General features: G+C 30.6%; 1 protein-coding gene across 1 annotated transcript; it reads left to right on the forward strand.

Annotated features, from left to right (window-relative positions):
- The first annotated feature begins 2779 nt into the window (after positions 1-2779).
- LOC109789614 (uncharacterized) lies at positions 2780-12410 on the forward strand. Its single transcript, XM_029269476.2, has 5 exons — positions 2780-3351; positions 4707-5817; positions 5918-6190; positions 6865-7722; positions 9585-12410. The coding sequence occupies exons 1-5, from the start codon at positions 2876-2878 to the stop codon at positions 12228-12230; spliced, it is 5364 nt and encodes a 1787-aa protein (XP_029125309.2). The 5' UTR covers positions 2780-2875; the 3' UTR covers positions 12231-12410.
- The last annotated feature ends 218 nt before the right edge of the window (positions 12411-12628 follow it).

A 12628-nucleotide genomic window follows, 5' to 3' on the forward strand; every position in this document is an offset into this window, starting at 1 on the left:
ACATCTCTTCCTTACTCTAAAACTTTAAGTGTCTTTAGTACACTCATAAGATTTTCAAGGCAAAGACTTGAGATGATATTCTACACTAGTTAACTTCCTAATATCTAACTTAATTAAATCCATTCTTTTCTAAGAGAATTGATATCTTTCTTTGTTATTTTTGAAATGATACTTATATAATAAATTATATAACAATTTTTATAATTAAAAGAGTGAGAAAGAAAAAAAAAATTAAAAATATAATAAAGATTAAATTACTTTTTATTTTTTATTTTTTTTATAGCTTTTATAGTTTCATTTACTTTACATTTTAGTCCTTGTAGTTTTAAATATATTTCTTTAGTGTTTATACTTATTTGTTCCAATCCTTTTTAGTTCATATAGTTAAAGGTAGATTTTTTTTAGTCTCTATATTTGCAGTATTTTTTTTTAATATAATCCTTTTAATTTTTATCATTAATTTTTTAATGTTATCTATTTTGTGTTAACGTATGGTAGAGTTTTTCAATTTTGTGAGGGTAAAAAAAGACCTTTCAACAATGAGCGTCACAAGTAAATATACAAAAGAGGTATGAAGCATTGAAAAATCTAGTTTAAAATAATTACAACAAAATAAATTGAATATCAGACATAAAAAGTTGAATTAACATCTGTCATGTTAGCGCAAAAAAAGCAATATAACAGAAAAAATGACAGGAAATAAATGATTAAAAAGATGTAATTAATATAAAGAATAAAAAGATTTATTTTAAACTATAATTTTATAAGGACTAAAGACAATTAATTGAAAAAGGTAAATATAAAAATTAAAAAGATTTATATTAAACTACATAAACTAAAAGAAAAAATAAGTAAAATTATAAAGACTTAAAAAAGTATTTTAACTTGTAATAAATAATAAAGTAAGGAAAGATAAATATAATCTAATAATATTATATAAATTATTGTATATTTATTTTACATTTCTTTCAGTATTCACAACTCTCTTAGCTCATCATCCTGTCTGAGTTCACCATAACTCCATAAGTGGCACGAATATCCTCTACTATAAAATTAATGAACTTTAAGACGATTGCAATTAGCTTTAATCGGCTCTCATATGATTGTAAATGATGGTTTGCCAACCAACTCAACCAATCAATGCAGTGGAGTTCTTAGACAGTAACATGGAAAAATATCGAAATATTTAAAGGGCCACTTCAAAAAGGTAAGACGTGGGAAACTACAAAATTCAAATGACAAACCTATAATTATTTATACGACTAACATAAGCGTAGTTGTCCAAACCTTTAAACACGCTTGCATCATTACATTTAACCCATATCTTCCTAAGATCTAATGGATATAATTAAGAGCATCATTAGAGGAAATTAAAAAAGAAAATAGAATGTCAAAAGAATACAACTGATTAACAAAATAAAATCTATGCAACTTCACACCTTCTCAAGGTCTAATCCAAACAGTGCGTGGGTCTTCCAAGAGTTAACAGGTTCCACTCATTTTTTTTTTTTTTTGATCAATAGAACTTTGAAGATTCCTTTTGTATGATATAAAATGTAGGAACTCAGGAAAGGAGGAAGAGAAGAGATCGATGTTTTGGAATAGAGTGTTTTTCTTACCTCATAGGGTTGGAAAAATAATAATGTTTTTAAGATATAGATCGGAAATTAACAGTAGATAAAATAAAATTTTTCCACCAAGACCAAGTCAACTTTTTACAAAGGCCAAGTCAACAAACATCAATTTAAAATAATTAACACAATTTAGGTTGCTCAAATGTCCAGTGTTGGGCCAGGTTCTTTACATAACTTTTCCTTTTCACATGTCACCGGGCTTACCAGATACCACCTTAGTTTCCTTTACAATATTAAAATGGGAGGATAACATTATTAAAAAGTAAAGCATATACTTCATGCCGATAGAAAAAGAATAGGTGTAAGAATCTCTCTTTAGCCGTATAATTGAAATGCACTAATTTAACTTTATTTACTATTATTATCTTTAAAATATTTCTTCGTTTAACTAAAATTGTAATTTTAATATCTTCATTAATTATTGATATCAAATTTTAAAGATAATTTAGAAAAATACGTTATTTTTTAGATAGGATTAATAAAATTAAATTTATGTAAACAATAATCATCCTTGATTAGTATGAATAATAAATATATTCAAAATTGGAAAAAGTATGTATTAACAAGAAACCAAAGTCCACTTACATGAATTATGGCATTGGTCCATCATGTATATTCTCTTGGCGCACTCTGGCAGGCAGCAAGAAATTAATAAATAAAAAAAGTACGAGGAAAGCATAAACAATTTTCACACGTCGAATAGGATTCAAATTTATCACGCTCTTGTTTTTATTCTATTATCATACACTGTTTGTATCCTCACCATCAAACAGATTTTTAAAATTGTTACTTATTATTATCTTATTTCTAGGTCTTCAAATTTCGTTGAATCTTCTCACTTAAAAGCCAAATCAACACTCTTAGAAAATTTGAAGTAACAGCACCGACAGGTGGACAATATTATTAAAAAGAACTGTGTATATAATCGAAATGAGTAAACTATGTATTAGGTAGACGATGACAAACCCACTTGCATGTATTACGACATTCGGTCATCGTGTTTATGTTCTCAATGCAAAAGAAATTTTTGATAGGTAGTAAAAAATAAATCACAGAGGACCTTCCAAGAAACTTCATATGCTGCTTGGTCAATGATACATGATAAATTTTATCCGCGTAAGACATTATATTTAAGCTAGCACAAGACACTAAATTTGACGTAGGTAGTAATTCACTATCCCCTTCTCTCCTTGTAGCAGCTACCTAGTATCCTTCACTTAGTGTGGTTGTTAATTTTTCCCATGGCACAACATGAGGAAGAAACCCTTGATTTTCCGTATGATGTTTTCTTGAGCTTTAGAGACGAAGATACAAGGGAGAAATTTATAGGGCATCTTAGTAAAGCGTTGTCTCGAAAGGGGATAATCACTTTCGATAAGAATCTAGAGAAGGAGGAAAGTGTTTCATCTTCTCTCTCCAAGGCCTTTGAAGAATCAAGGGTTTTCATCGTTGTGTTTTCTGAGAACTATGCATCTTCCACATGGTGCCTCGATAAACTTGTCGAGATCCTAGAACGGTCCAAGAAGGGGGACAAGAAACGTGTGTTTCCAATATTTTACCATGTAGATCCCTCCGATATAAGGAACCAGAGAAACCGTTACGGTGAGGACATGATTGCACATGAAAACAAGTTTGGCAAAGACTCCCAAAGAGTGAAGAATTGGAGGTCAGCTTTGACTGAAGCAAGTAACTTTCCAGGCGAGCATTTCACCACTGGGTATGTACCAACAATTCCTTTCATATTTCTTTAGCAAAATGATATATGTCTTATCTTTATTTACCGCTTTTTTTTTTCAAAAAAAAAAAAATTAAAGGTGTAAGATTTTAATGTTATTTTCTCTTAAAAAAATATATGTAACTATAGTCCAAATATTCTTGAATTATTGTCAATCATATCAAAGAAAAAGAGTTCGTTTAATTCATTTCTGTATATGCTTCTAATTAATTAACTTTTATAATCAAGTATTCCTCATGTATTAATATTTTTAAATACATATGAAGTGTTAAAAAACGTATAAAATGTTAATAACATTCTCTGTCAAACTCTTAAATACTTTCTTTGTTTATTAAAACTTATTGAAAAATATACGATAAATGTAATTATTATATTATTGTTGTAATATATATATATATATATATATATAATTAGAATATCTTCAAATATATAAATTATATTATAAATTTGTAATAAATAATATGAATTATAATTTTTTTTAATTTGGAAGATTTCTTCTTTAAAAAATTGTTCAAATTCAATCTAGAAGTAAAAAATAAAATATAATAAATTTGAAGGATGGACAATTAAGATGCCCACAAATAAAGATAAAAAAAATGAGGATTTGAGACGATTGAGATAATTTTTTTAGTTAACTAATTGTGTGAGTAATATGTATTAGAGATCTCACAACGTATAAAAATAAGGTCATAATAATAATGTATATAAGTGAGAAATAATTCTTATTATACAAATCGATTTTGTGAGATTGACTTAAATTCTATAATCCACTTTCTTTATAGAATGTGAAATATGTTATATTGACGAGAGACAAAATTATAATAGTGTATATAGTTGAAGAGAAATTATCACCTTATAAATTAGTTTTATAAAATTGAAAAGTTGCTCTTCACTTATACACGTTATTATTTCTCACATCCTCTCATGTTGAGGATTTAACATATATATTAAATGTAAAATTTATAGAATTAAATATTTACAAATAATCTGATAGTTGACTCAATAGAAAGTGATGCAATAGAAATGATTTTTTGGTCATTTTCTTTAGTAGGATATTTGTTTTTAAGAGAAGTATAGTATCAATTGTGCTAACTTAGATACTATCATAACAAAATGAATTATAAAACTTAACTATGTACAAAGCTGATTTATAAGGTGAAATTCTCCCTAAATGTGTTTTTCAAATAAAATTTCACGTTTTTTTCAAACGAGACAAATTTCAATGTCTTCATCACATGTGATAATTTATTTTTTTTGTACTATTACGGGTTATTTCATTTCTTACTATAATGAAATAAATCCTTCCATCAAACAAATAATGTGTTGTGTTCCTGCAGAAGTCGCAAGTATGAAATCAATTTGATTGAAGAGATTGTTGATAAAGTCTATAAAAATATAGCTCCTAAACCGTTACGTACTGGTCAGAGCCCCATTGGACTAGAGCCTCGCATAGAAGAGCTAAAGTCACTTTTAGACATGAAGCCTGGTGATGAAACTAAACACATGTTGGGCATTTACGGACTTGGGGGAATAGGGAAAACAGAACTTGCCAAAGCTTTGTATAACAATATTGTGCGAGACTTCGATGCTGCAAGTTTTATTGCCGATGTTAGAGAGAAATCAAACAAACCCAATGGCTTGGAAGATCTTCAGAAGACACTTTTATCAGAGATGTTAGAGGAGTTAGAAACTGAGTTTGGCAGTACAAGTAAAGGAATGTATGAAATAAAACGCAGGCTTCATCTAAAGAAAGTTCTTCTTGTTCTTGATGATGTTGATGACAAAGACAAATTAGAAAAGTTGGCAGGAGGATGTGATTGGTTTGGTTTTGGAAGCAGGATCATTATCACAACACGATATAAAGATGTGTTAATTACTCATAAAGTTGAAAAGATATATGAAATGAAAGAGCTTGATGAACAACATTCTCTTGAGCTCTTTTGCTGGAACGCCTTCAAACAAAGCCACCCTAAAACAGGATTTGGTAATGTGTCTTTGCGTGCAGTTGGTTTTTCCAAGCGTCTTCCATTGGCTTTAAAAGTAATAGGCTCGGATTTGGCTACCCTTTATGAAGAAAGTTTAGATGCTTGGGAATGTGCGTTACAAGAATATGAAAAGACCCCTTCAAGTGAAAAGATTCTAGATGTGCTCAAAATAAGCTATGATAGATTGGGTGAAAATGCCAAACAGGTTTTCCTAGACATAGCTTGCTTCTTCAAAGGGGAGAGTTCAGAATATGTTAAAAAGATAATTGAGGAATTTGGTGCATCAAACATTAATGTACTTGTTAATAAATCTCTTCTAACTATTGAGAATGGCTACTTGAAGATGCATGATTTAATACAAGACATGGGTAGAGAGATTATTAGGCAAGAGACAACAAAACTTGGAGAACGTAGCAGACTGTGGTATTATGAAGATGTTATTGAAATATTAACAGATGATTATGTAAGAATTATTCATTTTTTGTTTTTGAAATTACACATTATGTTCTACTATATTAATGATATTATGCAATTGACATTACTTGTTTGTGTTTGTTTTAAAGGGAAGTGATAACATTCAAGGGATAATGCTTGATCCCCCTCAAAAAGAAGTAGTAAATTGGGATGGTAATGCCTTTAAGAAAATGGAATCACTCAGAATTCTCATTGTTCGAAACACATTATTTTCACATGAGCCTAATCATTTGTCAAATCATTTGAGGGTGCTTGATTGGGAAGAATATCCTTCGAGGAGTTTTCCATCAAAGTTTCATCCGAAAAAAATCATCGTTTTCAATTTGCCCAGAAGCCATCTAACATTGGAAGAACCATTTAAGGTACAATTTTACAACATGTTTTCTGCTTCTTTACACTTTTTTCCTAAATTATACTTTTTGATTATTTATCTTATTTTTAAGATTTATTTTGATCATTTATCTTTCAAAATATTTATTTTAATCATTAATTTGTATTTAAAACAAAATTTGGTCTTTTTGAAATGATGATCATTTTCACTTTTATAATATAATTTTGAACCTTTTTAGATCGACTCAAGATGAGAAATTTGTCTCATTGGATTTACCGCCCACAAAAAAACTATTAAGCTCAACTTGTGTTTAAAAAAAAAAATTATAAACATAATGAAAATTATAAAAAATAAGTCCAACTAGGAATTGAAAAATTAAAAATTTTAATATTGTATTTTTTTGTTGATTAGGGAATTTTTTTTATATCAATTTCATTATGTTTATAACCATTTTTGGTTTAAAAAATCAATTAGGTTTCATAATTTTTGTGTAAGTGAATTTAATAAAACAAATTTCATTGAATTAGTAAAAAAAAAATATAAACTTGTATCCCAATATTAAAAATATTTCAAAAGGACCAAATTGATTTTTTAAAGGATAAAAGATCAAAATAAATATTTTTTTCATTTAAAAAATATTCCATTTTTATTAACATTATAAAATTAATCATTTTACTAACCTTTCGTTCTTTTGTTTTTTTGTAGAAATTTTCGTATCTGACTAACATAAATTTCTCATATAACCAATCTATCATCAAAATGCCTGATGTGTCTGAAGTTCAGAATTTAAGGGAACTGAGACTTGATCATTGTAAACACCTAATAACAATTCATGATTCTGTTGGATATCTTAAAAGGCTTGCTCATTTAAGCGCTTCAGAATGTACCCAACTCAAAAATTTCCCACAAAAGATGTTTCTACCATCTCTTGAAGTTCTCAATCTTAATTTATGTGGAAAGCTTGAACACTTCCCGGAGATAAAGGAAGAAATGAATAAGTCATTGAAGATTTATATGACAAATACTGCTATTAAGGTTCTGCCAGAATCCATTGACAAACTCATTGGGCTTGTCAGTATAGAGATATCAAATAGTAGGAAACTTAAATATCTACCAAGTAGCTTATTCATGTTGCCAAATAATGTTGCCTTTAAAATTGGAGGATGTCGTCAACTCTTAGAATCCTTCAGAAGTTTCGTTCAGAGCCTTTCTACAATTAATGTTTGTCCAATTTTACAAACACTACATTTTGAAAATGCCAATTTGTCAGATGGAGATCTTCTCACGATTCTCAATTGTTTTCCAAAATTAGAAGAGTTATTTGCTTCAAAAAACAAATTTGTCTCACTCCCTACATGCATTAAGGAATGTGTTCACTTAACAAGTCTTGATGTGAGCTTTTGCGAGATGCTTCAAAAGATTCCTGAATGTCCTAACTTGAGAACTCTCAAAGTTAATCATTGCATGAATCTTGAGGAAATTTCAGAATTGCCATTTATTCAAAAAGTAGATGCAAGGCATACCTCTCTAGCTAAGGAGACATCAGACATGTTATGGTTTCAGGTATTATCACTTTATTGTTAAATCTTATACCTTTATTTTTAGGAGAATAATATTTTCACACTATTTATTTAAACTTCTTTTAGGATAGAAAACGAAGAGCTAAGGAAGAGAATGTGTTGAAAACCATATTTCTTTCATTTACCTTTGTTAATGAGAAATTATTAGATGATTTGTGAATATCATGACCTCACTCATCCCCAAATGAAATATAAGCAAGTGATAATATTTTTTTTTAAATTGAAAACTTAAATACATATTATAGAGATTGATTGAAATCTGTAGACATCTCATCCCCACATGAAATATAATCAAGTGATAATATTTTTTTTTAAATTGAAAAACTTAAATACATATTATAAAGATTGATTGAAATCTATAGACATGTAATGGTCCTAAACTAGCTAATCATCAACATCTATTATTTTCATTTTTCTATCACGTTATATTACTTATTATGTTATTATACCTATATATTTTACTCTCTCCTATCTCTTTCCCTGCCCGGAGTTAAGCGAGATTAATTTCCACTAATATTTCTCCAAAGAAAAAATAAATTAGGCTAACAAGTAAGAGGAATATTTATTACTACGTTTATAGTATAACTCCTCCTTTTCAAATGATTTATGAACCCTCATTTTTTATTTGTTTCCCATACTAATAATTTTCGGAAATTCTACAAAATTAAATAAAAAAGTGACAATAGACACATAAAATTGAGAAATGAGTCCCTTATAATATAATTTACTTTTGTAAAATGATTCATTAATTAATCTTTTTTTATTTGTTTGTTTATTAAAAGAAATGTTGAAGATATGTATATGAAAAAGTCTTTGCTGTTGGACTCTACTGCTATAGTTGGTTGCTAGAAATTAGGAATCAGATTTTTTATTTGTTGTAAATAATTCCTTGTTTTTAGGTACCGTTACTTTTCAATTTTTCATTTTAGTTTAATCAAGTAATTATACGTGAGCAATTTTTATGCATTCCATTAAGGGTTGTAAAGACTATATAATAGCCTCTTTGAATTCAATAAAAGTAGGTTGCATGAGTCCATATATTTGATTACTTTCATTCTCTACAGTATACCAATACATTTTTTTTTCAACAAAATTGCTATTATTTGATGAAATTCATACAAAATAAATACTGTATTTAAAAATTAAAGAGTTTAATGACAAAGTATTTTCGACGCAACTTTTATATTGTAAATCAATAAATAAAATGACTTATAATATAGTTATTGTAAAAATCGATAAACATATGCTAGTTTGAAATTAAATGTCAAGCATAAAACTGATTTATACTATTAAGATGTGCTATTTTTTCATAACTTACAAGTACTACTCCGATCCTGATTATAAATAAAAAAAATATTCAAGTTAATTAAAAAGGTTAGTTTACATCATTTAATTTTTTTTAAAATTTTATCTAAAAAATAACTTATTATATATTCTAAATTATCTTTCCTTAAAACTTGATATCTAAATAAAATATATTAGAAATAAAATTTTAATTAAATGAAAGAAGGTATTTTTTGAAGATGACAACATTAAATTCATGAAGTGAAATTAATTAAAATTTGAGACAAATAAAATGATTTTTTTCCCTTTCTTATATTCCGAACAGAAGGGAAGGGAGTATATGAAAAGTTTGTTCCCAGCCTTATTCTTTAATTTATGTCTTATTGTAGGTAAGCTTAAACAATGTTAGGTTATTACCCCCATACACATGATAAAGGCAAGCAACTATTCATAAATAACAGACATTAATTCTGCTGAAATTAATCCTAATTTTACCCTTGAACCTTTATGGACAAGGTGTGCTATTTTAATTATACTTTGTTAATTTATGCAATATGATAGGCAGCAAAAGGGATGCGTGAATTGGAAATAGTGATGCCCCAAACCGAGATTGCAGAATGGTTTGACTTCATTGGCAACGGAGAGAATCTTCGTTTCTGGGTTCGTTGCAAGTTCCCAACTTTTGCTCTAGCGTTGGTTTTCCAGGATGTGACAGGATGGGGGAGACAAGGTCGCCATCAAATTCTTCAGCTCCAACTAGTTATCAACGGTCGATGTGTTTCTCGCAGAGGCTACAAGTTCAGAATTGGTGCAGATCATGTCTTAATTTGTGATCTACGACTTTTATTCAGTGACGAGGAATGGCTTGGCCTTGATACATTTCTCGAGCATGAGTGGAATGTGGTGCAGGTTTCATATGAAGCCCCGCCCCCGTTGATTCTAAGTCGATGGGGAGTTCATGTGTATGAAGAAGGAGCCAACATGGAACATGTCCAATTCATATGTCCTCATCCCAAGTATTTAGACATGTCACCAACACTGGTTCCTACAAAAGAAGATCCTAAGGAGGAACGAAGAAAGTTGATAGAGAATTTTTGCATAGATGAAGTGCTTGAAGCGACCATACTTGAATACATGCACTACTGCGAGAATAAAAAGGATTTGACAGATGAAAATATGGAGTTAGTGTATTCCAAAATTGGATTGTTGAAAGAGGTAAGTAAGCAGGCTAAGGATGAGTTAAATTCTGGAGACTCAGATTTAGAAGATAAGCATTCCCTCTTGACAACTTTCTTGAAGACTTACTATGCTCTAGGCCCTGAAATTCAGGAGGAAATTGACAATGTTCCGCAGCAGAAAGAAAAAATGAGGAAAATATTCTCTGATGGAATAAGAGATGGGCTTCTTGAAGCAAAGGCTAAATTTCCTTCTCTAAATCTTATCAAAACTAGAAGTGTTGCCTTAAGGAAAGGTAGCAGGGTTCGATGGCTTTTCGAAGAACTACCCGATGTTGTAAAGTTATACATTGGAGGAATCATTAGTGGACTCTCGGAAGCAAAGCTGAACTTTCCTGATTTTGACATGTTGGCAACACTAGTTCCCATGTTACGTATGATAGGCGTAAATGATCTCCATGACAATTTTGGTCGACCATTGATACGGTTGATCAAAGAAGTGAGTGTGGATCTTGGGCAAGAAGCATTAACAAGGTACGTATACTATGATGGAGTTACGGATGGACTTTATGAAGCTCAGAATACCTTTCCTTATCTAGATATTACTGAAACCAGAAGTGTTGCCATAAAAAACATGGCATTTTGGAGCATATTGTTGCTGGGAGAGGATCTGGTACGGGTGCTACGCACGGTTGAAACAAGGACATACATAGATGGAATTCTTGGTGGACTCGTTGAAGCAATGCGGAGCTTTCCTGATTTGGACATCATAAAGATTCTAAGTGTCGTGTTACGTAGGATGGGCATTTTCAAAGTAATTACTATAGAAGATGAGGCGCCTGGTAATTTGCCCCATAAGGATCTCACATTGATGGGAGTGCTAGAAGATAAATGGGAGGAATCAATGGACGTGGGAGAAGCTTCAACCTCTGGGCATCAGGGAAGAGAGGAGGAACAAGGCAACGATCCTCAACAGGAAAAAATACTGAGGGAAATATTCTATGAAGGAATTACAGATGCACTTGTTCAAGCACGGAGTAACTTTCCTTCTTTGGATATTAATAAAACCAGAAGTGCTGCATTGAACGCCAAGATATACGGTCATAGGGCTGTATGGTCACTCTCAGAACCGGAAGGTGGATGGAAGTCACATCTCTCAATTAAAAAGAAGATATACATTGAAGGAGTTATGAATGGACTCCTTGAAGCAAAGTTGAGCTTTCCTAATTTGGACATATGGGCAACACTAAATACCTTGAATAGTAGAAAATTGAAAACATCTTTTGTAACAATACCTAGGTTTATAAAGTTGGATTGGAATAAAGAGATACCTCCTTCTCTAGGCTCTCTTGACCCTCCCTTGCAAACATCCACCACAATGAATCAACAAAGTTCGAAATCTGAGGCCGAGAGTAAATTCCCTTTCAAGTTAGAGGGACAGGAAGCATTGGGTAACAAGTTTGTAAAACATGAAAATGAAGGTGCTGTTTCGAATAAAGATAGTGGCACGACCAGCTCTTGCAAAAACCAATATGATGAACCGATTCAGAAATTCAACACTCAATCTGACGAGTTTGTTTCAAAGAAGGTGGATTGTACTAGTGCCACAGGGATTCTCATGGACAATGGCTGCAAGTGTGAGAGCAAGTATGAGAAGGTGAGTGCTATTTTGAAAGGAAGAGCTGAAGAATTAGGGAGCCTATATCATGCTAGAATTGAAAGTTTCCAGAAGTCGGAGGAGTTTCACGATCTGATGATTGCAACATACTTGAATGGACAGAGAGATGGAGTCCTTGAAGCACAAGCCATCTTATTACTTCCTCAAGACATGGACACAAAAACTCCAGTATTTTTGGATAATGAGGAGCATGTTATTGATGAGGTTGCTAAAAATGAAAAACTTGATGAAGACCTCAGTGTAACAGGTATTCCAATTCCTACTGTTCCAGATGTTCCCAATGACAATGCCAATCTTGACACAAATAACCCTTCTGGCTCAAAGGAATTTTTCAATTGGTTTGAATTTGTTTAAGAGATGTAGCAATATTAATGTAAAATAATGTTGTTATACTAGATTGTACTAAGTCTCAGCTTAGTAATGCACATGCCCCAATTATTGTTTCTACTATTATTCAAAATGTAATCATCTTAATTACTTCTTCATATATTGATTTGCAGTAAAAAAAGAAGAAGAAAAAAACATTTGATCCAAGAGATACATATATGATTTACTTTTACAAAACATAATCATTTTACTTTATATATTTGCGCTTGAAGCATAGGCCATCTTACATTCTTACTCGCTCTGGATATGCAGAGAAAAACATCAGTGTTAAGTGGAATGAGGAATGTGTTATAATATGTGAGGTTGTTAACAAGGAAAACAATATAGTGTAGCAGATATAACAACTTACAAGTCCTACAGGTCCA

The sequence above is a fragment of the Cajanus cajan genome, chromosome 9 (assembly GCF_000230855.2).
Source record: "Cajanus cajan strain Asha chromosome 9, NIPB_CcT2T_4, whole genome shotgun sequence".
Lineage (NCBI taxonomy): Eukaryota > Viridiplantae > Streptophyta > Magnoliopsida > Fabales > Fabaceae > Cajanus > Cajanus cajan.

What these genes read in the sequence shown, in the direction of transcription:
- LOC109789614 (XM_029269476.2), top strand. Translation starts at nt 2,876, where the DNA reads ATGGCACAACATGAGGAAGAAACCCTTGATTTTCCGTATGATGTTTTC. An exon ending in AAATATTAACAGATGATTAT is followed by an intron (nt 5,818 to 5,917) that starts GTAAGAATTATT and finishes TTTGTTTTAAAG; the next exon opens with GGAAGTGATAACATTCAAGG. An exon ending in CATTGGAAGAACCATTTAAG is followed by an intron (nt 6,191 to 6,864) that starts GTACAATTTTAC and finishes GTTTTTTTGTAG; the next exon opens with AAATTTTCGTATCTGACTAA.